Source organism: Pteropus vampyrus, unplaced genomic scaffold, assembly GCF_000151845.1.
Source record: "Pteropus vampyrus isolate Shadow unplaced genomic scaffold, Pvam_2.0 Scaffold115, whole genome shotgun sequence".
Taxonomy (NCBI): Eukaryota; Metazoa; Chordata; class Mammalia; order Chiroptera; family Pteropodidae; genus Pteropus; species Pteropus vampyrus.
The window spans coordinates 3,481,148-3,507,051 of record NW_011888896.1 but is presented as its reverse complement, the minus strand read 5'-3'; the positions used below and the strand labels follow the sequence as shown (position 1 = coordinate 3,507,051).

The 25,904-nt window shown below is 35.7% G+C and overlaps 1 protein-coding gene across 3 annotated transcripts in view; it reads right to left on the bottom strand.

The window, feature by feature from the left end:
- PTGER3 (prostaglandin E receptor 3) overlaps positions 1-25,904 on the bottom strand; it is a 168,979-nt gene that overhangs the window by 64,492 nt on the left and 78,583 nt on the right. Inside the window, exon 4 of one of the 3 annotated variants that reach the window (XM_011365704.1) lies at positions 19,089-19,121. The exons of the other annotated variants lie outside the window; for them this stretch is intronic. Within the exon in view, the coding sequence (XP_011364006.1) occupies positions 19,118-19,121 (4 nt within the window). The 3' untranslated portion in view covers positions 19,089-19,117. Of the gene's footprint in view, positions 1-19,088; positions 19,122-25,904 lie in introns of those variants that run through there. 3 annotated transcript variants of the gene reach the window in all.

Genomic DNA, 25,904 nt, shown 5'->3' with positions numbered 1-25,904 from the left:
ATATTCTCATTTCATTTTCTTAATCCTGTAAACCAAATTTTATTGCCCTCTTTCTACTGAGGAGAAAACTGAGGCTCAGAAATTGTCATCAATTTACCCAATATTATGTAGCTATACTGCCTTATCACAGGATGTAATTCAATTCTGGTTGGAAATCTGTTGGAAGAAAATACTCTTTGACTTTCTCTCAGGGCTTTATTGTGTCCAGTAAGTGACTCATACATGACTCTGTGACTTACAAATAAATTTTTATTATCCTATTTCATCAGAAGCCCACATAAGAATTAGAAAACTTAATTTTTAATTACCTAAAGGGGGACTCATTAAATCATACATTAAGGCAAATCATCCACAAGGCAAAATGATCTCAATCAACAACTTCAGCCAAGACTTTTACCTAAGTTAACCAAAAAAATTGGCCTATTGAGTTCTATTCCTTTTTTCCCTTCACAGTTTTGTATCTCTGAACATGCATATGAGTAATACACATCATTGTGAAGATGCTGCTCCATAAATAAAACATATCTCCAAGTGACTGGCTCCACTTCGAGAATTCAGCTACTGCTTCTGAGGAAGCTTAGCCAAAGCTGAACTTTTTTAAACTTCTACATCCTCTGACTTCGTAGTCCACATTAACTCTGTTTGTGCTTGGGGTGCTCATATCAGCAAACATGGCCTACCCATCACCAACATAGCTCTAAAAATATTGAACTATATTATGTAAATGTTTATAGATTAATTGTGAGAAAAATTAGATGTCTCCATAGATATGCACATACAGGCAATACATACAGTATTAGTTTGCCTACATCAGTGTGAAGATATAAATGTTACATCAGATGATTTATCATTTGAATATGAAAAGCATGCTTTCTAAAACACTGTCCAGATCTTTCCTGGCAGAAGCAGCCATAACAGCAACAATAAAACTTTCTTAAGAAGCAGTTGGTCAAGCTTATTATAGGCCATCATGTCAGCTGTCAAAATGATGACTTCCTCAAATTGACCCCCTCTGACCTAGCAGCTCTAAATCTTCTCTTCTTGGCTCTTTAACATATATTTTGATCACCAGATCTAAACATAATTGTCTTGTAGAAAATATTGTCGAGGTTACATGTGGTTTATATTTTAAAACTGAGATAAAGGGAGAAGACTGTGTCCGTAGTGAACCCATCAAGATGCCTTTATCCTAAAGTCAAATGTAAGAAAACATCTAGTAAATTTGAGGAAAAGAACTGAATCTTTAGGAGGAAGCACATTAAAGGCAGAAATGAATAAGAAGTCATGATTTCAAAAAATTCTCATTGTTATATCACAGATTCTTTTTGCATGTATTTATAATATATAAGTAAATCTAAATATTCTTTTATTTCCTCCCCTAACTTTCATGTAGGTAGTCTAATTTTGACTAAGCAGGTATATATATATATTTTTTTGCCTACTCTTTCTGCTCAGTTCTTCTTATAAACAGAAACAACAATAAATATATCATTCTTTTAAAAAATGCTTTTAGCTTAATTTATTAGTAGAATCTGGAATTTTGCCTTAATGGGAGGGTCCATCTAGATTGATCTAACCAATTTTTCAATATGTGTATGACAATTCAGTGTATAATGGCCATGCCCTGAGTCCTTTATGACTTTGGGTTTAGATGAGTATGGTTAGTGTCATTATATTTTAGAAAACCTCATATTAGGTCATCATAGTATAGGAAGCACAGGCCATGCTTTCCTTTCAGTTTGTCCAAATGCACGTTGAAAGCCTGAAAGCAACAACTCTTTCCTATCTGAGAATTAGCTACTATGCTTCATTACACATTGTTCTGTTCTTGGTACTTAGGTGAACATTACTGTTCTTTTTTTAGATGCTAGCACAGAAAAGAAGCAGAGGAAACTTTTTTTTCTTCCATTTTCTTAAACTTCCGAGATCAGATCCTCCAATTGCTTGTTCCTTCCAGCAATTTTCTAAAGTCACACTATTTGATGCAGGTAAAATCTAAATTTATGGATCACCATCCTAGTATGTTCCACTTACTGTTTTAGGCAATTTCCTTGTGTTATATGGTTTATTTCTCATAACAATTGAACTGGCATTATTATCTCCATTTATTCATTTTAAAAATAATATTTAGCAACCTGCCAGGGTCACTTGCTACTTAGTAGAAGAAAGATTTGGAAAAAAATGTATGAAGGAGGGGTATTTCCTAGAAGGTGGTTTAGAACCAGGGAAAAGCAAAGCATCAGTACGTTTTCCACTGACCCTGAGATTTCACTCACCATCTTTTTTTCTTTTATCTTCAAAGCCTTGTCTATTCAGCATCAAGAAATCAAGATTGAATATGGGGAACCAGAGCCAACTTAGGTCTCAGATTTGCAGGCAGTTTGCCTTTGATGCCCATCCATCGTTTTGTTCAGAAACTCTTGCCCTAAGCCTTTGGTTTCCTAACACTTTCTTTTTGTCTCCTGTATGCTCCTACTTTCATTTTTTGGTGTCATATTGCAATCCACCTTCCTTAGGCATTACCCTGACTGAACTTTAACCTATAAACATTCTACTCACTAGCATAGTATGCCTGTGATATCTTAAAATGTATGGAGTTTGTCTCGACTAGAAGATAGTAAGAGAACTATTAAGTCGCTAATAGCTATGCAACTTAATATAGCAATATATATAAAAAAAAAAAGTTAATTCAAGTGAAAAACTTGGTAATTCCTCCCGATCCTTTCATCTGTGTTTGTGGTATCTGCTTAACATGAGAGTTAAGATAACTAAGAAAGAGAAGGCATAGCAATGAAATTTTCAAAGAATATTCCCTCTGAATACTGTACTGTAAGGTAAACATGTTTTTTTTTTTTATTTTACCAGTTATTAAACTTTCTTTTTATAAATCAGAATGCATTCATATAAAGAAGTTTGGTTTTTTATTAGGGTTCCTTATCGAGGATCTGTGTACTATTAACATTAGGAAATTTGAGAATCTTTTGAAATTATTTGGTGTGAATGTTTGTGTTTGAATTTTGTAAAAAGAGAGTACATAAATTTCATGAATGTTCTCGAGGAGGTCTATGAATACCTGTCCCATCCATCAAAAAAAAAAGGAGAGGGCCTTGGACCTTGGGTTAATATTAAATTGACCTTGTTTTCCCAAAGTTTTCGTTTTGTTTCTTAGTTTAGGCGTTTTTTTTTTTTTTTGAAATTTGTTTTTTTTTTTCCCACCCTTGGCCCTTTCTTGGGTTTCCCCGGTTTTTTTCCTTCCTTTTTTTTGGTTTTTTTTTTTTCCCTTTTTTTTTTTTTTCGTTTGCGTTTAGGTGTTTAATTTCTTCTTTTTCCAATTTTTTGCGACATACTCTAACATGCTATATTCAGTGTACTTACAAAACATGCACATCTACTTTTGTAAGGACTTTTAAATAGTTTATATGAAAACTTGTATGCCATATATACAGATAGCCAGAATAAAGAAGAAAAGGTATTAACAACCAAGTAGAGGAAAGAGAAGGAAATTCTCCCAGGAACCAGGGAGAAGATGCACACCTACTAGTTCTGAGATTTTGGGAGCCAAGGCAAAACAGAAATATGAATGATTACATAGATCTCTTTACATGAAGAAAAAACAAACCTGTTTTTCAGAAGAGAAAGCTTTTCTGACCCTGACTTCTATGAGGAATACTTCCCAGGTCTCCTGCACATTGTTGACACTTCTCTCAACAAGAGCTTCATCAGCCTTTCTTCTCTTCTACTCTTTCCCTCTCTTCCACACTAGCAAACACCTGATTGGATTTCAGATTTTCAGAACAGTGTTTCTTTCCCATAAGTTCATGGATGTCACTAAGATCTTTCATTCATCAACTCATATACTTGATCAAGCCGCTTCTTGATCACCCTTCCTTGATAGTTGAAGAGACAATTAACATGGTAATGTGGCCTAGGAAAGGTAAGTTTTGGAAATGTTATTAATCATAGTGTAACATTTCACACGTCTCTTTTGCTTATTACTCATCATCCTTTTTGGGATTTGGAAAAACTGTGATAGCAACATATTGCTCTCTGGAGATTTCCTGAAATGTATACCTTCTAAGATATTGGTTAAGAAGAGATTTACCAAAGAATTTAGATGTCAGACAGTCAGTTAGGAGTTAGCATTCTGCTATGAAAAATAAGAAAAATGACTTGTCTTTCAACCTGGTAAAAGACCGCCATGTCTTTATCAGAAAGTAGATGGCCATATGTTTGCAATCTCTAATGCTCTTTCACATGCCTGTTTAATTCATATAAATTATGTGAATCTTGGCCACTTACTCCAAGACATTGAATGTTCTTAGACAGAATTTCTAAAATGTTTCCCCTCTGAAGAAGTCCTGTCCATGATCATAGAGATCCCATAATTATGTTATATGGCACAGTGGATCATAAAACGAGGAGATTATCCAGGTGGACCTTACCTAATAACGCAAATTCTTTAAAGCAGAGAACTTTCTCTAACTGGTGGTAGAAGAAATCGGAGAGATTTTAAGTATGAGAAAGATTTAATATGCTATAGTTGGTTTAAAGATGCAGGGGGTCTGTGAGAAGGAACGAGGCCCCAGCTGAGAGCAAGCAAAGAAACAGGATCTCAGTCCTACAATAATAAGGAACTGAATTCTGCCAATAATAGAAATGAACTTGAGAAAAAACCTTGAACATTAGATGAGGATGCAGTTAACTGATATCTTGATTTCAGCCTTGTGAGACTCTGAGCAAAGAGTCCAGTAACATTGTCCTAGATTTTCAATCTACAGAAATGTGAGATACCAAATGGATGTTGTTTAAAGCTCCTAAATTTGTGGAAATTTGTTACATAGCAATAAAAACTAATACATTGAAGCTTGTATCTCTTTTCACGGAAGTTTGATTTAATGCCTCTAAACTAAAATCCATTGATTCCTAATCCATTTAAAGGTGATAACTCGGATTGAAAAAATTAGGATTGGAAAAAACTCAGTTTTTAAGGAAACTGGATATTTATTCTTTCATGTCACTTTTAAACACATAGTTTTAAGAATTAAACCAGTTTTCTCACCTCCTTCCAGAAGTATGTATGTGTTTCCTATTAGAAGTGTATATATTTATGTATTTATTTGTTTGTTATCTATTTTTACCAAAATAAATGCTTCTATAGTGGAAAAATTTACAAACTGATAAAGTAATCCTTTCTGAGATAAGATAATGTCTGTAGTCAATAATCAAATTTAACTACCTGTTACCTCTTTGTAAAGAGGATCTAATTGGTACCTATTCATTCAATCAATCAATATTAACTGAGTGCCTACTTTATTTCAGGGCTTGTGCTAGACATGAAGGAGATATGAATTAAAAAAAAGAATAGTCCCTTCCCTCAAGGAGGAGTTCAAGGAGCTTGTAATCTATGAAGAAAGACATAAATACACTAATTATAGACTTTTGATGTTATGAGTGGAATGTTGGGGTAAGAACAAGGTGCTGAAGAAATATACAGGAAGAATGTAAAATCCAACCTTGATTGGTCAGGGAAAGATTCACCAAGGAAGTAAAATCAAAGCTAAGTTCTGAAAGAGAGTATGAGATGAAGCAAGGGGAAAGGGAGATAGGGCAATTGTTAGGGTTTGAGATGGGGACAACCTCCAATGAAGTCCAAGATGCTGTGGATGTACCTGGTACATTTAAAGAAAGAATAATATAGAGTTATAAAAGGCTGCAATTCTTAAGGACTATGTGTGTGGTGCTAATAAGTTTGGACTTTATTCTGGGACAAATGAGAAACTCTTAAAACTTCTAATCAACGATGTGCCAGGGTTAGTGATATTGATGCTTTAGAAATATCTCTCTGGCTGCAGTATGGAAAACTGGTGTGTGGGAGAGGTCATTTTGGCTGCACAGTGAATAGATTTTGGTGGGAGAAGCTGAGGTTAGGGGGTGGGAGAAACAAAGGTGGGGGCGACAAGAAAGCATTAGAATAAACCATGAGATAAGGGAAGCTTGAACTAATTTAGCTGAAATGAGGAAAGAGACAAATGGACAGATTTGACACATATGTGAATATAATGACAGGATATATTGGAGCTCACCCAGGTTAATTCTGGGTTTGGTGGATAGGGAATAGGAACCCTGAGCGAGTGAAAGCCTTTGGCAAGAGGGTTATGAGTGGAGTTAAGGTGAACTGGCTGTCCAGCCAGCCATTGGATACACAGAGGTCTAAACAGGAGACTTGGAAGTCATTAGCGTGTGGATGTGAATTTAAGCCACATAATCCACAAAGAGTAAGCTATGCATAGGGGATTCAGTTAAATCTCTGGGGAAAATCAAAAGGGATAGTTAGGTGAAGAGGATCCTAAAAAATGTAGATGTAACAGAGTGCCTTAAGTATCATTTGAAATAGCTAACCTACTGCTTTCATAATTTGGTGTTATTTAAACTTTTTTTTTATTGAAAACCCATTTTTAACTTAAAATGGAAATTGGAAATCAGCATTCTTATGTCATTACATAAATCTGTGATTACTATGGATAATCTCATTCACATGTGATTTCAACTTCCTCTGACCATTATTGTAATAACTATAAAATTTACTTTAAGCCTCATAGTCTCTCCTGAAAATATAACTCATATATACAACAAACCACTGGATGCTTGGATGCTGCTATTTGGATAGGCCACAGAAATCTCAAGCTCAATATGTTTCGAACTGATAAACCTTAATCCCAACATGTTCTCTCTCATTTAATGTTACCGAAGTCTATTCATTCACCCAAACCATACTTTTCCTCATGCTCTCTCCTCACAAAATGTCAGTTAGGAATCATAATATGTCTATTTCTGAAAAATCACTGCAATCTGTTCCATATTTTCCACTCCTACCAGCAAGCACTGCCTTAATTCAGAACTACTTGCCAAAATTATCAAAATAGCCTCCTTAATATTATATCTTTGCTTCTAATATTGCCCCATAAGTCCTTTCTTATTGATGCTACCAATATTATATTTTAAAACTAAAATTTAATTATGTCATTCTTGCCTAAACACCCTCAAAGTCATGCTCACATCCTTCGTATAAAGACTCAAATTCTTCAGTGTGACTTACATGACTGACAAAGACAGTTCATATGTATAAAATGCATCTCATAATAGAATCATAGCCAGGAAGGGGTTATCCAGCCCCACCACCCTCCCCATGATATTATAACCCAGCAACCAGGAGAGGTCATATGACTAGTTCTCACAAAAGATACAACAGCTGGAGTGAAACAGCTGGAGTTCCAACCTTAAAGAGAAAATTCTGGCCATAACAACCCAGCCTTAACCACACAGATGAGAGCCTTAAGAGAAAAGGAATCTGGTCCCTGAATCACTGTGTGGAAGAGAGCTCCTAGAGGATCTGTAGGACCCACCCTGGACTGTTACCTGAGAGAAAAATAAACATTTGCTGCATTTGAACTATTACATTTTGAGACATATTTGTTATCATAGTGTAACCTTTGCCGACACAAAATCTTTTATAATTCAATCCCTAATGACATTTCCAACTTTATCCTCCACCATTTCCAACCAACACTGAACTATTGAAAATTCCATAGATAATTCATGCTAACACTTGCTTTTATGCCTTTGTTCCTGCTGTTCTATCTGCAAGGTTATACCCTCTCTTGTCTTTTCATGTAAGACAATGTCAGGCATCAGTCCTCTGGAAAATTTTTTTCTCCTTGTTATGGGCTGAACTGTGTACCCCCACCCCAAATTCATATGTTGCAGCCCTAACCCCCAGTACATCAGAATGTGACTGTATTGAGAAAGAGGGACTTTAAATTAATTAAGACTTAATTGAGGTTAAATGAGATCTTTAGGGTAGGACTTAATTCAACCTGACTGATATCCTTATAAGAAATGGAAATTTGGGCACTCAGAGAAATGCCAAGAGTGCACTCACACAGAGAAAAGATGATGAGAGGACATAGCGAGAAACTGGCCATCTGTAGGCCAAGGAGAAAGACCACAGAAGAAACTCAAACTGCCAACACATTGATCTTGAACTTCCAGCCTCCAGAACAGTGAGAAAATAAATTTCTGTTGTTTAAGCCAATTTGTGGTATTTTGTTATGGCAGCTCTTGCAAACTAATATACTCCTTGAGGAAGGATGTCTGCACCTCTCAAATTCAGTGGCATTCTGAGCATGTCTCCTGTTAGCACTTATCACAGCTATTTTTCAATCATTGGTTTACTTTGTCTCCCTAACTAGTCTGAGAATCTTCGAGGAAAGTCACTCTGCCTTATTTATCTGCTTCAGTAATCCCTGACAATATGGCTGAAAATTTTTAAGAAATGAATAAATGTTCTTTACAATAAATAGATTTCTTCTTTAAAACTTGCAACTTACCAGTAAGTAACTAGTTGGAGTTTTCCCTTGTTGTTAGCCTCCTGACATACCTGGCCAGAGCACCAAATAGGCAGCACTTATTTTGATAATTGGATTTTATTATTGGAGCTCTACCATGCCATGTTTTAAATTGTGTGGGCATCACTTAAAGATGAAGTTTCCATACCTTTGCATATGTACTAAAGTCCAGAAGATGAAATTGGGCTTTAAGCCAGAAAAAAATCTCTCAGTAAAGGTGGTTAGGTTGTCGTAGTGGACTGCTTTTGATATTTTAACTATACTACAATAGCCTCCTTTTTCCAAGAGCTACTTCCTTGTACAAAGGTGAGTTTAACCTCATTTATTTATTTATTTACTGACTTATTTATTGTTTTTGATTTAAACAGATTTAGAATTCCTTTGCTGCTTTTCTTTGGCACTAGTTTATGGTATAAAATAGGTAAATAAACAAAAAACAATTGGAATAATAATTATAATTTTTTAAAAACCCTGTCAACAACTTTCAGTCATTTCTTTATGTTTTATATTTTGAAAAACTTAAAAAAATATCAAATAATCTAAAAGGAAAAACTATTTGTGGGTTATTTACACCTCTGATAAATAGACAAAAACAGATCCAGGTGTCTCTCTGCCTGGGTAATATTCATGAGAACTAGTGCTAGGGACTTAGGCAGTCAGAGGGGCTCCAGCAGTGGCCTGAGACCATGTAGACTTCAGCTGGCACCATCCTGGTTCTCCTTTCCAGAAAGTTCAGGTGCCTAGTGTGAACCCTCTTCCATCACCTTCATGAGCTCCAAGATAAAAGCTCCTGAAGCCACTCCAGGTAAGATCTTCATAAAGGCAGGACCCCCAAAAGTCTCCCCAGCACTCCTCAAACCATTCTGTTCTACAGAAACTATTTCCAGAAATGTGAGCCAGCCCCGGTAGAAGGTAGAAGACCCGGGGTCCTTATGCAGTGGTGGATTTAACCCGGTCTGTATGCCACACTCAGTTGGACTGGAGTGGTCACTAGATACAAGTTTTACTAATAAGATCTAATTCCTAAATTTTGAATTGAGAGTGAGAGAAGCTAATCTCAGTCTCTTTTGAGTGGCTGATACTGAGAAAATTAAACTCCAGAATTGTGGGGCAGTCTTTTGCATTGAGAAACAAAACACTGGACTGAAGAGCAAGACAGCCAAAATACAGAAGGCGTGCAGAGAAAAACAAAGACTAACAGGTGGTTACAGGGGAAGGCGGAGAGGAAGAGGTAAGGGAGAGGGAATGGGAGATGGTGAAGAAGAAGGAGGAGGAAGAGGTAGAGGAGGAGAGGGAGAAAGAGAAATACAGAGGCAGCTGTAATGCCAATTTTCATTTCGCTTTTCAATTCCTTCTGAAGTCTTATTGGATTCTTTCCTATTGGGTCCTATGAGAATCTTATAACAAATTCTATTTTGGCTTGGAAAGAGATTTCTATTATTTATAAGAAAAGCAGTCCTTGCTTGAATAATTTGGATAGTATAGTTGTCTATAAATTTTGATCACTCGATTTATTCTCCCTTGGTTTTAGCGATAACACGTCAATCATCATTTTGGAGACACTTTCCTTTATTCTAGTCCATAAGATTCATTAGGGCCCACCCCAGGCCATAATAATTAGTTTGAGAAGGGAAATATGATCCAAAGTGGGCTAATATCTCCATCAGTAATATTTGCTAGAATTATGGAGAGGTTGTGAGAAGTTGACGCATTTTTTTTTCCTTGAGTTTGCTAACTAGTAAAAATGACAGCCTGTAGCTGCTGGTCATCTTGCTGACATGAAAAGAGAAATCCTGAGAATGAAACCAATACTGAAGGCACAGCAAAAGATAGCAAAAATTTCATACATTCTACATACATCATTGAGCACCAAGATCCATCTGTTTTTAAAGCCCTAGACTCTTGAATTATTTCATCAATAAGTGTCCTTTTTAAAAGCCAGTTTGAGGTGGGCTTTTGTTATTTATAACAGGAAAGTTCAGATAGGCATGGATATCATTTCTCTGTATATGAATTTTTATGTACACCTAGCATCAAATGCCTAGTATTGTATGAAACATAGCAGATGCTCACAGAATATCTGGTACCGAACAAAGAAGACAAATGCTACCTACTTAGCCATTTTTCTGGGAGAGATGTTGTTTTTATTTTTTAATTAAATTTATTTAGGTGACATTTGTCAATAAAATTATGTAGATTTCAAGTGTATAGTTCAATAATACATCATCTGCATATTGCATTGTGTGTTCACCAACCAAAGTCAAATATTCTATCGTCATATATTTGACCCCTTTTACCCATCCATGTCACTTTTGGATATGTCTTTTTACAGCCTTAACTCTTCATTAGACTATTCTGTCAAATCATTGCTCTAGCATATGTGAGTTTTAGTCAGAGGGATTAGATGAGAAGGATTATTACTTAAGTCCTTGCTATTTCTTGCCACCTTAACCAATCAGTTACAACATTTGTCCTTCAAAGGCCAAATCCTAAGTAGTTTTTCTTTCTCTATCTCACTACCACTATCTTAATGAGAACTCTCCATCTGAGTCAGCATAATGGCCTCTTGATGAATCTCCATGTCTCCAGACTCTTTTTTCTCCAATCCATTTACTACGATGTAATGAGAAACATCTATCTAATCGCAGTGTCTGACTGTGATCATTATACAAGTTACAGATAATATATATAAGGGAACTAAAAAATGTGCATGGCACATCAATTAAAATGAAAATCTCCACAGCTATGAAGATATCACAGTAATATTAACAGGTACTTACATTTTTTAGTACTAACTATATACTTGGTGCCTTACTTTATCCAATTTAACTTTTACATTGACAATTTGAGGTACTTTAAAGATGAAGAATCCAACACCCAGAGTGCTTACATAATTGGACTAAAGTCACATAGTTAGCTAGTAGATGCGATTATAGCCAAACGCAGGGGCCTGATTTCCAAGTTGTTGTGTAATTTCCCTGCTACTACCTATTGCATCTCTCTACAATGTAATTTGTATATTTTCTGAGCTGAAAAACAAACTAAATATCACCCTTTCTAACTCGGAGAAATTAATGATAATGAGGCACAAAAGCTGATTCAAGAAAATGTCCCAACTCTGCTGCAGATCCTTCTCTTACTGTTTATAGGTTTACAGTTTTGTGAAAAGTAACCCACGAGAGACTTTGCTTTCAGTTGGAACTGTGGGATAGGCATTTACTACAAAATGTCTGCTCTCAAATTCAGACTGTCTCTGTCCACAAGGCGTGTGTCTATGCATATAAAACCCAGAGAGTTACTCTAGTAGACTAAATCGGGATGCTTTCCAAGGACATGGAGTCATGGGACAACGTAACTTAGACAACCTAATCTGACTTGATTTGATGTAGGTAAAAATATTTATTGGTTTGTTTGTTTTTACAAAAAGTTTACATTCATATATTGATGAGACTGAGCAAACCTAACTATATACTTCCATTATTTGCCTTATGTCAAATTAAAAGAAAAAACAAAGCAGAAATTTCTTCCTCACAGAAAAAGCTATATTTTTCTTTTAAAATACCTGATTTGTGAAAGTACAGGAGGAAAATATGTAATGGTCCTTCAAAAATCTCATTTCATGATAGAAGTATAAAACATGTATCTTAACATAGAGAAAGGATTACTGGTGTAGACAAACTCAGTGGGATTCTTTGTATTCTCAACTAAAAACTCTGTCCGGAGTCCACCATTGTTGATTCCTCAGGAGGCAAAAAGTGCTAAAGATTATTGAATTTAGATTGTGATGAATTCAGTGAAGACTTCCAGTGTACGGCTGACACTGGAAAGATCTTAGGTAAGAAGATTCTGAAATTATTTTCAGATATGTCATAATTTCCATTGCGATAGTAGCCAACATAGGATGAGAGAGCAAAAGGAATCTCAGGGTTTTGTTGATATCTGCTTTCCTTTGTCCCTTCACAGGTGAAGATCCTGAGGCCCCTCATTTCCAGAATCAGACACCTCTGTCTGATGATACCAATCCATATACACTCTCTATAACCTGGGCTACGAGCATGGGCTCTGGGCTCATGCCCTCTGGACTTGAGTCCCAGGTCCACTATGTATTTCCTTAATAAACTTATACAAGTTACTCACTCCCCTCCTTTATTTACCAAACACTTGCGTAACAGTTATCTTGATCTAGGCACTGTTTGAGGCTCTTGATACTCTTAACAACCCAAAAAGATTGTTATCACTCAGGGTTTACAAATGAAGAGATTCATTACAGAGAGTAAGTAAATTTCCCCAGCAAGAGGATAACAGAGTCAGCAGTCAGCCCTCAGGCTGTTTGGTTCCAGAGCCCATGGGTTTTATCACCACTTAACTGGTTGTGCTAAACTGTGGCAAATAATCATTCTTCCTCAGAGTGTGGTAAGACTAAATTGAGATAATCCACACAAACCATCCTATAATAATAGGCATATATCCGCAGTCAGTCTGTGGGGTCTGAAATTAGCCTGTTGAGGTAAAGCTGCTATGTCTGGAAGGCCCTAGGTGTCATGGTGCTTTCCCCAACAGCCCACCCCACTGGCACAGTGTGCACACGTGGACTTCTGCTTTAGTTTTCCTGTTTGACATTCCTGTTTCCAATGGGACTGTGCCCCAGACCTGACCTCCAGCTCGTTTGGCCGGGGTCCTGATCGTTTTGCTCCAGGAATCAGGTGTGCGTGGTCACAGGTCTTATGTTCCAGGCCCTGCTACACTTTACTTTCAGTTGTTGATTTGCCCCTGCATGTCCTTGAGCAAGTTTATATCATGCCAGGTATAACTATATAAAAAGATTTTCGGTGACCTGAAGCAGCATAGCAAATTAGAAAAGAAATAAACTCAAGAGTCCCAGATCTGGGTTTGAATCTTACCCTCAGCAGGGTATTCTTAGGAAAGTCGGTTATCTGCTTTATGACTAGTTTGTTCATTGATAAAAAATAGGGATAAGAATTTTTATCCTCAGGGTCATTGCCAGAATTAAACATATCACATGTGGATATATCTAACTCTGTGTTTAAGCTAAGGTAGATGTTAAACAAAATTCCTTTCTCTCACTTTCTGAAAGTAAAGGGAGCTTCATACGTCTGGAAAAATAACTCAAGTTAACTTTTGTATTAGACAAGACACAAACTCAGGTTCTCACACTGCTATAGACTGAGATTACTGAACTTCAGGTAGCATTGCTGAGACTCATCAAAGCTGATAAGGTCATGCATTGCTTACATCACTATTGAATACTTTCAATTAAAATAACCAGCATGATATGATAGAAACAGTTATACTCCATATACATTTGTTTATTTATCTATGTATATGTGTTCAAAAAGTTTATATTTATAAATATTTTGGTTTGTTTTGTTTTGCTAGGATGCCTGATTGTTTGTGCTTGGGAATCCTAAGAAACAAATTGAATTTTTTTTTTTTTTTTTTAAAGTCCAGGTAATTGAAATAGAGCATAAATGCTAGACAACACAATAAGATTTCATCAGGGCTGCGGACGCAGTGAGTGTAATGGAATAGTAGGGTTTTCCTGTAATGCCTGAGAAAGAGCCCAGGTCACACTTCGCTGCTTGGGAAGATACAGTAACTGCTGTCGAACAAAACCAACATTCCCTGTAAAGTTGAACATGAACCTTTGAGCTTTGCATGTTGCTATTATTCTGAAAATAGCTGCTTACTAACTTTCAGTTATTTGTGATATTTAAAGAAAGTAGGAGACATAATCTAATCACTGAGACTAGAAACTGGCACAGCCCCATATGCAATTAGTTTAGCTAGTGTGTCTGATAATTCTTTTATGTACTTCATTCCTTGTACAAGATATTTCTTAATTATACAGAAACCGATAAGCACATTTTGGTGAAGCAGTCCTTGCATGAACTGAAAAGGAAAAATGATCAGTGGCATTTAATCTGAATTGTGAATAATTTCTCAAGTTTATCTACATTCTTGGCTTAAGAATTTGAGTTCTTGATTCAGGTGCCTAAAATTAGGGTGAATATTTTGATTTTGATCAAGTTAGGATGTATCGAATGGGATTTTTGAAATCTTTGTTATAGTTACTGCATTTTCAGGATGATATTGTACCTATAGGTATATGATAAAAGCTAAGTTTTCTTTCCATTTTCTTATCAATCTGGAATATGTGCATCAAGTTCAAATCTCAAGTCTTGAGTCAAAATATAAGAAGGGCTCCTTATAGGTCATAAAGACATAGCCTGGAGAGCCTTTGTTCTCAGTCTCTGCACCCCAAACATGGAGGCAGGGAGATGAGGGAAAGACAATGAAGAAGCAGTGTGGGTCAAGTGCAAGCTCATGTGTGATATCCATTCAAATATATTAGCATTACTATATTTTAGTACTCAGAAGTATTTGTGATAGGCTACTTTAACTCTCTGGCATTCTTTGCTGTAATTCAGCCTTGCCTTTAAATGCTCCTAACCAGAGACGGGCCAGGTATGAATTAAAAGACCAGAGCCTAGATGGGAATTGGGCTGCCCTTGACAGTCTCACTTCTGCTGTGGATGGTTCTCCATTCCAAATGTTTACTCTAGATAGATATCTCATAAACAAAAATTAGAACATGCCTCTCAAAGGCTCTACTAGTATTAAAACGCTTTCTTAGAGTTAAGTATTAGAATAGATTCTAATGTAGTTTGTACTTTATCCACAGAGCTCCTCCATTGTCTTTTTGTGTGTAGAGTAAAGCCATTGAGAGAAAAGTTTTTAGTGATGGAGAGGAAGTTACACACACACACACACACACACACACACACACACACAAATGTATTATCTCTCGCGCACACACACACATACCCACACACACACGTGCATATGCATATGCCTACAGATAAAGATACAAAAGATTTGTTTCTTACAAAATATTTGGAACAGTTCAAGTCCCTAGGGTTAAAGTCTCTTCCCTTAAGAAGTTTGGTATTTCATAATTTTCTATGTACAAAATACTGTTCCACATTCTCCCTATGCCCTAAATTACTTTCTGATGTTTTAATGATGAATAGTCAAGCAACATTCAGTTAGCCCCACATCTTTAAATTATTCAAAAGAACTGAGCACCTTCTCTTAAAGTGTCTCACAACACCACAGAACACTGAGTAGGAAGAAAAGGATATTCAGACAAAAGGAATGGCAAGCTTAAAATTGGAGACAAGAAATGTAAAGTAGTTCAGAAGACTACAGTTCAAAGGAAAGGGGGAATGATGAAGTTAGACAAATGGTAAAGGTCGTGATGGATTTTGTAAGCCTTGTGAAAGAGTTTGGAAAGCAATGATATGCATCATTAACTGAAAAGAAAAATGTCAAGGACATTTGTACTGAGACTTAGCTTGCCAAGAGTTGTGCGGTCATTAATGCATTTCAGTCTGGGCTGCTCGTATTTTGGTCAGGGGTCGCCTGATGAGAGAGACTGGTGGCACAGATAGTGAAGACCTGAATACTCCAGAGCAGCACTGTTCGACCCAACTTTCTATACTGTCCATTAACCGCTAGTTATGTATGGCTTTGCGAATGCAAAATAAGGCTCCTGCACTGAAGATGGTAATTGCCTTTAGGGCACTGGATAGTGAAGGAAAAATAAAAATAGGCTTGTTGAGGATTAAATGCTAGAAAAAATGGGCAGAACTCCACAATCCCTTCTGCAAATCCAGGACAATATTACGAATGCAGCCAAGTTCAATGACTGCGGGACACACCAGATTTAAAGAGTGAATGTGTCAAAGTCCAGAGGAACATTCTAGCACAGTCTGGCAAGAGTTAAGGAGCAGGGCAAGCTTGTAGGAGAGTCAGAAAAATTCTTCTGGAACTGATTCATTAAAGCAGAATTGTATTAGAAACACAAGGTGTGGTCTCCGAAAATTGACCTTCATCAGTCTTAAAGAAGAAACAGCCTGAACTAAATACCCTATTGCCTGTGGGGGGATTAACTAACCAAGAGGAAAACAAAATAGAAGACACTTGAATGTCTTTCTTCTTGTGCATCTAGAACTGTTGACTGTCCACTGGTAAATATGCCCCACCCCCAAATGGACACCAGTTATATGACTATTAGTCCAGAACTGTGAGGGGTTCTTTTTAAATAAATACTCTGCCTGCAGACCTAGACTCTGAAATATTTCAGATGACTAATGAGGAAGAATTGAGGCAGGCCTGTAGAACTAATTCCTTCACCTTCTTATAAGTAAACTAAAGGAGTTGGTTTGCTAATGTTTCAGGAGAAAAAAGGGGTATGCTCTATTAGCAATCTAGTACTTCAGACAAAAATCAGATAACACACTAGAAAGCCAAATATGCAAGAGATATTTTAGAATGAGATTCTGTTCCACAGAGAGCTTGCACTGATATAGTTTTCTTAATTATGCCTCACCTTTTAGACATAATTTATATGCTGATAAAATTTCAGCATTTCATGCTGCTCTTTAAATATATTCCTTTTCTTTTTAAGTGAAGACACTATTAATCATAATTTTAATGTGTCCAGTAAAACTAAATGTTAACCATCTATTGTATGCTTAATTATTTTCATCTTTGTCTAAATTATATTGTTTTTTATCTTAGCTTTTAATCACATTTATAAATTTTTAGATTTTAATTTTTTACTTGCTTTTAAATAATAAGAGAAAATGGTAACAAAATAGTCAAATAATTTTGCAATACCACTGCCCAAGACAAATTTAGAGATATGGCATAACCTATAAGAAGAGATAGTAAAAAAATGAATGTTTGTCAGCATATTACAAATCTTTAAATTTGGCATAGAAAAGGTCATATTATGGTGTCGGTGCATAAATCACAAAACACAGATATTAAAATGCAGTGTTTCCAAGTCAAGAGCAAGCTCTTTTTTCCCTGTATTTCACTATATTATGTGATGGGGAGGTGTGCCAGTGTACCTTCAGCAGGGAAGCATACAGGTTGAAAGAGGTGGAGATTGATTGGGCAGCACTGAAAAAGAAAAGAGAAAGAATGCCAATGTTTACTGAACACCTAGGTACTTAAAGATGCACCTAATTATCTCGCTTATTCTTCACAGCAACTCCTTCGCTCATCACACAAATATGTCTTTACTATCTTTAATATTCCAGGCACTGTGCTTGGTAGAGACAAGGCTGAACTAGACCAAGCCAGTCTCTGCCTTTGTGAAACCCATAATCTTATATAGATAACAAACAAGGAAGTAAACAGACAAATAAAAACAAATTGGAAATTAGGATACGCTCCATGAAGGAAATAAATGAGCCGAGGTAGCAAATAAGAGAGGAAACTACTGTATGTAGGAAGGTCAGGAAAGACTGTTTTGAGAAAGTTATTTAACCAAAGAAGGAAAACCAAAGGAAAAGAGAGCTGTCCATGTAAGAAATAGAAAAGAAAAGCGGATGACATGTGAAAGGCCCTAGGATGAGAAAGACTGCTGTCCACTGAGTTATGAATGGGCGGCGGGGAGGGGAGGGGTTGTTGAGGCTAGAATGGAAGCAGAAAAATTATCAGCAAGCTCTTGGTGGTGGTGTAGCTGAGAGACAAGATTCGCCTGAGTTAAAATAGGAGTATTAGAGATGAAGAGAAGTGAACAGTAGTATCACTTAACATATTTTGGAGGTAGAAATATATTTTATGGTAGTACTTGCCACATTTACTTATTGCTATCTCCATATAACAGATGAGAAACAGCCTCAAAAATTAGGAAATTAACTAAAACTCTTATAATAACTTTGGGATGGAGTTATGAACCCTGCCTTCCGTGAATCCTTTCCACGGCATCAAACTCCTTCGCCTTTTTAATTCAAAGTTAATGTAGGTTTTAAAGGGTTCTAAGAGTGAAACCTTTTGCCAGTCTAATGATTTTGAATTAGGATATGCTTTATTAACCAGGGCAGCTTACAGATTTTTCAGTTCATAAACCCATAACTTCGTTTTATCTGAAAGAGGTACAAAATTCTACAAACACTCCAGATACATTTCTTCTGCACAAAATGTCAAAATACTGTTGCATTTCTTCCAGAGATGTGCTGCATTTTCTTCAGCCTGTGGAGAAGTTTCTACTAACTAAAGCAAGAACCAGTTGCAACTCTGAATGATGCACTGTTCTTACCATAAGTCTAAATTGGGTTATTTGAGTGGCCAACCTGTTTTTTCAGCTTTGCTAAAAATATGCCTGTATCTGCCTATATTTAAAATGGCCCTGGTTGCTGATAATCTTTCAGCTTGCCAAGTAAATCAACACGTGGAAAGGCTTAACATCAGTAGGCTTGGAGTCGAGAGCTGAGCTGAAAAGGACCTTGCCCTTTTAAACTCAGAACTCCTACAGTTATTTCCTACATTTTTATTCTGTCTTTACTCTTGAGGTTCTGGGGTGTATATTAAGGCTGCTCACTAGTGCTTCCATTTCTCCTTTTTCTTGGTGCACAGTAAGATTGTATTTCCTCACTCTTTGCAATTGTCATGCCATAGTACTTGCTCTAGAATTATTTAGAGCTTCTATACAATTCACTTCATTTTCCTACTACATAACCTCATCTTGACTGGTACAGGTTCCTTCATACTCTTGATGTGAAGGAAAATACAAATTTCCAAATTAGAGACAGTATAGTGGCAGAAAATGAGGAGATTTGATTTTAAATAGAGCTGTATTTAATCATTTGCAACTTACTCTCTGAGCCTTCTTTTTCTCAGCTGTAAAAGAGAGACAATAGCAAAGTTTGCTCTAACAATTTAGTATGTCAAGTGCCTAGTAGGATGTCAAACTACAGATGATGTTCAATGTTCAATAGCTATTTTTATGATGAATAATGATAAATAGACTAAAAATCTAGAAGGATATGTCCATGAGGCAGAACTGAATCTGAAGAGACTACAGAAAGGGGGAAAATTTGTCATTTGTCCCCTCTTACTTCCTCTTTCTTCTCTCCCTGTAAGCTTCTTCCTTGTTGCAAACACAGCTTTCCCTTCCTCAGTGTACCCTGTTGCTTTCTCTGCCTTCTTCCCATTCTTCTGTCATGAGCCACTACCAGGAAAGTGTGTATCGTTCATTAAATCACTTATTAAAAGTAGCTGCATTTTAACAGAAATTAAATGAAAGGACTAAAGCTCCAATATATCAATGCATATATTTGTATATGGTTCAGTGTTTCAGTTATATATGTTCAGTTATATACGTTACATATTGTAAATTTTTTAAAATGTTACTTCTGTTTTTCCTTTGCATCATATAGCTTCACATCTTTCTCTGGTTCCTATTCCCAAGTAACACACAATCAAGAGGATTTCATTCACTTAATAAGTATATGAAGAAAGAAAAAAAGAGAGAGAGAAAAGAAGGGTGGGAGGGAGGCACAGAGGAAGGGAAAGTAGGAAGACAAGAAGGAAAGAAAAAGAAAACTCCCTACTAAGAAAAACAATTCTAAATTCAGGTGGAGATACTTTTCCTTCTGTGAATGGTCTGATTTCGTTCTATCAGCAGAGATTGGAAGGACTTGGAGTTACTCTGCCTTTGCCCTCTTTCCCCAGTAGAGATGTAAGAGATATAAAAACTTTTTATAACACTTCTGATAATATCACTAGAAATTGTCCATTAATTTCCAAAGCAGGACCTCCTGCCTGGAAGACTTTTAGTCCTATTTGATTTTATCATTTATTCATGGGTAGAATTATTCCAGAAATATATTTTAGGGCCTAATCTCATCACTATATATAATTATACATTCCTTTTTCAAACAGCTAACCAGATTATCTAATGAAAAACCAAAGAGACAAAGGGATTTCCCAATACTCAGTCTAGGATTGGTTGTAGCTGAACTTTTGCTGTTTATGCCACCTCAAGTAGCTATTTCCAACCTCACATAAAAGGAGAGCCTGTACAGGTTTGGGACAGCTGTCTCCATCATGAAGAAGGGTTAGTTTCTTATATAGTCTCAGAGTCTGGAATGTAAAATGTAAAATTATTAAGTACATGGTGAACATTGTCAAATGGATCATATTGATGCAGTCCCTCTATTTGCTACCATCATTAGTATACATAGAGATACCCTAAATAATTATAGGCATTTATAATTAGGTTTTATTGGGAATGTATTTCAAGAAAATAATTTGTTCAGCTATGTACCAGATGAGTAATAGTCGGGTGCTGGCAAAATCTCCCACCATGACTGTGAAAACACAGCAAAAAGCAGTGATACAAAAATAACTTTAGAAAGATGTTGAAAGTTTCACTATTTTTCCAAAAACAATTGCATCACTTCTTAGAAACATAAGAACATGTCTTTTCAACCATTGTTTTTCTTTTTAAAAAGTATGGGGGGAGTATGTAAATACAGTAACAAAATGAAAAAGTACAGCCAATGGAATTATACTGGCACAACCTACGAGTCAGGGTTAGAACAAGAATATGTATATTAAAAATAAACACCGAACAATATTCTGTTCGATCATGAATATCTTTTCAAAGACGCCAAAGCAACAAGATGATTTCAAGGAGGAAAACAAATAACAAAGTATCTTCACTCTCGGGAAGGAAAGGGGTACAGCCCTGATCAGTTGGGGAAAAAAATCAGTTGGGGATTCACAAAATCAAACTATTCCTTAGAAAATAGAAGGGAGGTAGTATGTCAAGGAAAGAGCGGTAGTTAGCCCCTGGATTGAAATCATGACTTTCTTAGTCCTCAGAGAATTTGAACTACATGCATTTCCTAAGCTGCAGCTACACTCCCAAAGTTCTAACATCTGGGCCCCATTTGACAAACGCAGTTCTCAAGCTTTAGTGTGCATCTAGAGGGTGTCTAAAACACAGATTGCTGGGCTGCAGTCCCAGAGTTTCAGATTCAGTAGGTCTGGAGTGAGATCAAAGAATTTGTATTTCTACTTATTGAAAATTATTCCCAGGTGATGTTGATGTTGCTGGTCTGTGAATGATGCTTTGAGAATTACTGTACTACATAAATGTTGTCAAGCCTGCTCAATGGAAAGAATCACCTGGAAAGAACGTATTTATTATTTATTTATTTATTATTAAATTTTGGGGGGTGATATTAGCTAATAAAATTATGTTTCAAGTGTACAATTCAATAAATACATCATATGTATATTGCATTGTATGTTCACCACCCAAAGTTAAATTTCCTTCTGTCGCCTTATATTTCATCCCCTTTATCTTTATTTACCTCCTCCCATCCCCCCATCCCTCTGATGACCACTAAATTGTTGTCTGTGTCCCTGAGTCTCTGTTTTCCTTGTTCATTGCTTTCAGTTTTATATCCTACATATGAACAAAATCATATGGTTCTCAACTTTTTCTGTCTGACTTATTTTGCTTAGTATGATAAAAATACTAAATCACAGGTCCCTTGCCAGACTTTCTGACTCAACTTCCAGGGAAGAGATGAGGATTCTCTATTTTGGGTGATTAGTATGATTAGATAAATTTGGCAAATGCTACACCAAATATCCATGAGTTTCATTTCAGCGTCTGTCCTTTCCCCACGTGGTACCAATGAATGGGTTTCGCGATATGGCTGTAGTTGTGTAATGAATTAAGAGTAGCGCAACCACTAAATTCTGTAACCCTAATATGCTGGCCTTATAGACCAACCATAGAACCCCACTCTTTTTCATGAACATGTTCCCTGGGAGACGGTCTTAATACCACTGGCCCTGGTATCATGTTTCGGTCCAGAGACCACCCTGAAACAAAATCAGATAATGTAGCTTTTTACTCTTTAGCTTCTCTTTATCCCATAGCCTACATCTTGCTTTGAACATTAATGGGAGCTCTAGCTTCAGGCTGTTTCTTCTTTAACTTGCAAGCATTTGCATATAACTTTTGTTCTAAGAAGTTTTATTTCAAAATTACCTTCTCGTTTTTTGGCAGGAATATTCTTGCTGGCACCTGCAGAGGAAATACCACTGGTTCAGCAGCTGGCTGATGGTAATTCAAGTTAACTTGTTAAAGGATGGTTGGAGATTTGCAAAAATCTTGGGTAAAATTGTTTGGGACTCTATTATGTCCATATGCCTCTTTGGCACACACATAATTCTTATCTCTAAGATCCAAATTCCAGCCACTTACTCAAAATTGTGGCATGTGGTAAATAACTTTTTTAGACAATCTTTTACTTTGGGAAAATTTATAGTGGTTTTAAGAAAATGGCCTCACATATATTATCTCTAACCTTTTCAGCAACTCTACAAGGTAGGTGTTACTCTCTTTTACAAACAAGGAAATTGATGCTAAGTAAGATTAAAAGCAGAATTTTCAAGGTTACTCTCACAAGGTTATGTCATTCTTTCTCAGTTCTGTCTGCTACATCTACCTATAGGTATAGAATTGAAATTCAGCTCCTACACCAAGGTAAGAGATGACATAGATAACTAAAAAAATTATTTTATATATAGGCTTATATTTATCTCATTTTTTTTTTTCTAACAGCAATCATCCCATATTCAACAAATATTTACAGTTGTCTTCTTCAAGCATCTAAGGACTCATCTATGCTTAAGTTTAAACACTGACCAAAATAGCACAACATTAATGAGGAAAAGTAAATAAAGAATCAACTCTCAACTAAATGCCACACTTACCCATAGTATGTGTACCTAGTTGTCTTAAACATCACTCACACAGATTGCAATCTGGTCACTTAGTCTCTCCATCGAGTTTTTATTGAGCAATTTCTATGTGCTTAGCACAGTGCTGGACTCTGTAGGTATCTATAAGAGATATATAAAGCATGGGTCCTGCCCACAGGGAGCTTACAATATGGTTGAATTAAAAAAAAACAAAACAAAACTACAAAGGTTCTTGAAGATACATATTGTACAAATTATTTTTATATAAAAAACATTTTAGATAATGAACAAAATAAAGCTTTAGAATATAAATGAAATGAAGAAACACTTTTATCTATGAGATGAGCCTAGAGATATTTTAAATTAACAAAATATTTAGTAAAAGCCTGGATTAAAGAAAAATAGAAGCACAAATATTTTTAAGACAGCAATTAAACATTTAAGTATTCATAGTGATTAAAAGTATATCAAGCAAGGTATGTTTTATACAGACCCTTAAGGTACATAAATAATTACAATTATCTTAACAGCAGGTTCCTTTTGAACGTGCTTCCAACTATCGAGGATGTTGATAAATTTTTGTTCTCTTAAGTAGTTCATATTGTTTCTTTATAACCTGGATTTCATTATTTATTTAATTTTTAAAAGTAATTCTTGTAGATAGTAAAAATGTGGTCAATTCAACTCTGTCTAAATTTTAATATATTTTGTGGACCAAAGTCCTCTTCTAACTATGAGAGATATACACATTTACATATAAAAGATAATGTCTCTAATTTTCTCCTCCATCCTTGGGAGAATTTGGATAAATACAGCTTCTGATGGAAGCTCAATCTTCTAATCCTAACATTCTTTGCTTTCTTACCTCTCCCTGGCTCTAAGAACTTGGCATGGCTTGGCATACCTCTTCTCATTACCGTGGCCCAACCTCTCTTGGGAGCAGCTCAGCTGTGTTGTACATTTGTTTGTTTGTTTTGTTTTGTTTCACCATGGGTTGCAGTGGTGTTGAATGAAAGAACTGGTTCTGCAATAGGATAGAGGTGGGAGTAGGCAGCAGTTCATTTCTTCCAATGCAAAGCCATAGGTTTAAAATTACATAGAATATATTATATGTTGTCAAGAACTATATCTATACAGCCTACTTATAAAGCATATTAATGCCACAAATTTGTTTTGCATATGTATCCCATAGAGCTTTACAGCAATTACTATAATTATAATAAAACACAGATCAAGCACCATTTCTCCATGCGTAACATTCTTTGACAGAGTTTCTAAGAAATTTATTTTATTTTGAAGTTTGATCCTATCCTCAATAACTTCATTATATAATTATAGGAATCTATGTTTATTAAAGACATTAAAGAAAATAAAGATAAAAATATCTGTTAAAAAATCAATAATTATATTACTGAATAATGATCCAGAATATTTGATGTTACAGAGCTTATTGTTTTGGGTGAATTTAGTATGCAATGCATACATTTCTGGGGTTAAAAACAAAAGTATCAAAAGTATTTTTTACCAATATGTACTGTCTTTATATCATATTTCAACCTATTTGGACAAAGATCATTTCTAGTTTTTTGAGAAATATCTTTGCCATATAGTCATTATTTTTCAAGCTTTTCCAATCATTTTATTACTTTATCACTTTCACGGATAGAGCTTCAATAAACATTGTTATGTCAAACTTCATGTGTCTATTCTGCCTGGATGTAGCATTTTTAAATCAGGAAAGTTTAACATGAAATTTACCAAGTTGAACAACGACATAGAAACAAAGGGCTTTCTATCACATTCATTGACATTTGCAACTACTAGTCTTATACATAAATTGTTCCTTTGTTGAGAATTTACAAAATTACATCTTTCTTGGTGTCAAATACTGCACTAGTGCTGGGAGATCTATTAAGAAAATATAAGAAGAGGGTTCTGACCACCATGGGATAGAATTTTGTCAAGGGAAAAAAGATATATAGAATGAAAATATTTAAGGAATAAATCAATAATCATCAAAATGAGCATGATACGACTTCAGAGTTGGGAATAGAAGTGAGAGGAGAAGAAAGGTACTTAAATTGTTTAAGGCCTAAGGACAAGGTGAGACTTGAACATGGGGAAGGTGGTTAGATTTTGCATGGGTAAAAATAATCGTGAGATATTATAAACAAGAATAGCATTCAGAGGCCTAAAGTTGATTCTGTCCATGACATTTAAACTCCCACAGTCAGGCAGCCAGTTTATAGTTGACAATGAGATCATATTACATAGTTGAAGATAAGTTTGGATAAAGAATTAATCACAGTAAATACTTACTGAGTACCTATTGTGTTACACTCACTTCACATATATTATCACAATAACCCTACAGGTAACTACTATTAGCTTTGGTTTATAGATTAATTCATTGAGACTCCGTGAGATTAATTAATTTTCTCAAGGTCACAGAACTAGTGAGTGGCACAGCCAGATTTAAATCTAAGTTTAGTTCCAGAACCCATGCTTCCATAACTATATCGTATTATTTTATAAATGGAATATTATTGTAACAAACTTTACATCCTACTGTGCTATGGGGAGAACAGTAAACCTGGAATCAAAATACTTGACCTTGGATCTGATTTCTTACTTATATTAACTATATGACATTGGAGAAGCCCTCTCGAAACTTTACCCTATTTTGTAAAAATAAAATAATAACTAGATGACAGCTAGACAACCGTGAAGATGGATAATGGACAAATAGATGTAATGGAAGCATGGACATTCCTATGATGATTGGAAAATTCTATTTGCTCAATAAAATTTGTTGAATTTAAACCGGAATCAAGAAATTGTATGAAGCATTGTTTATACTGCTTTGTGGTTGTTCCATGAGGCCTTTTCAAATAC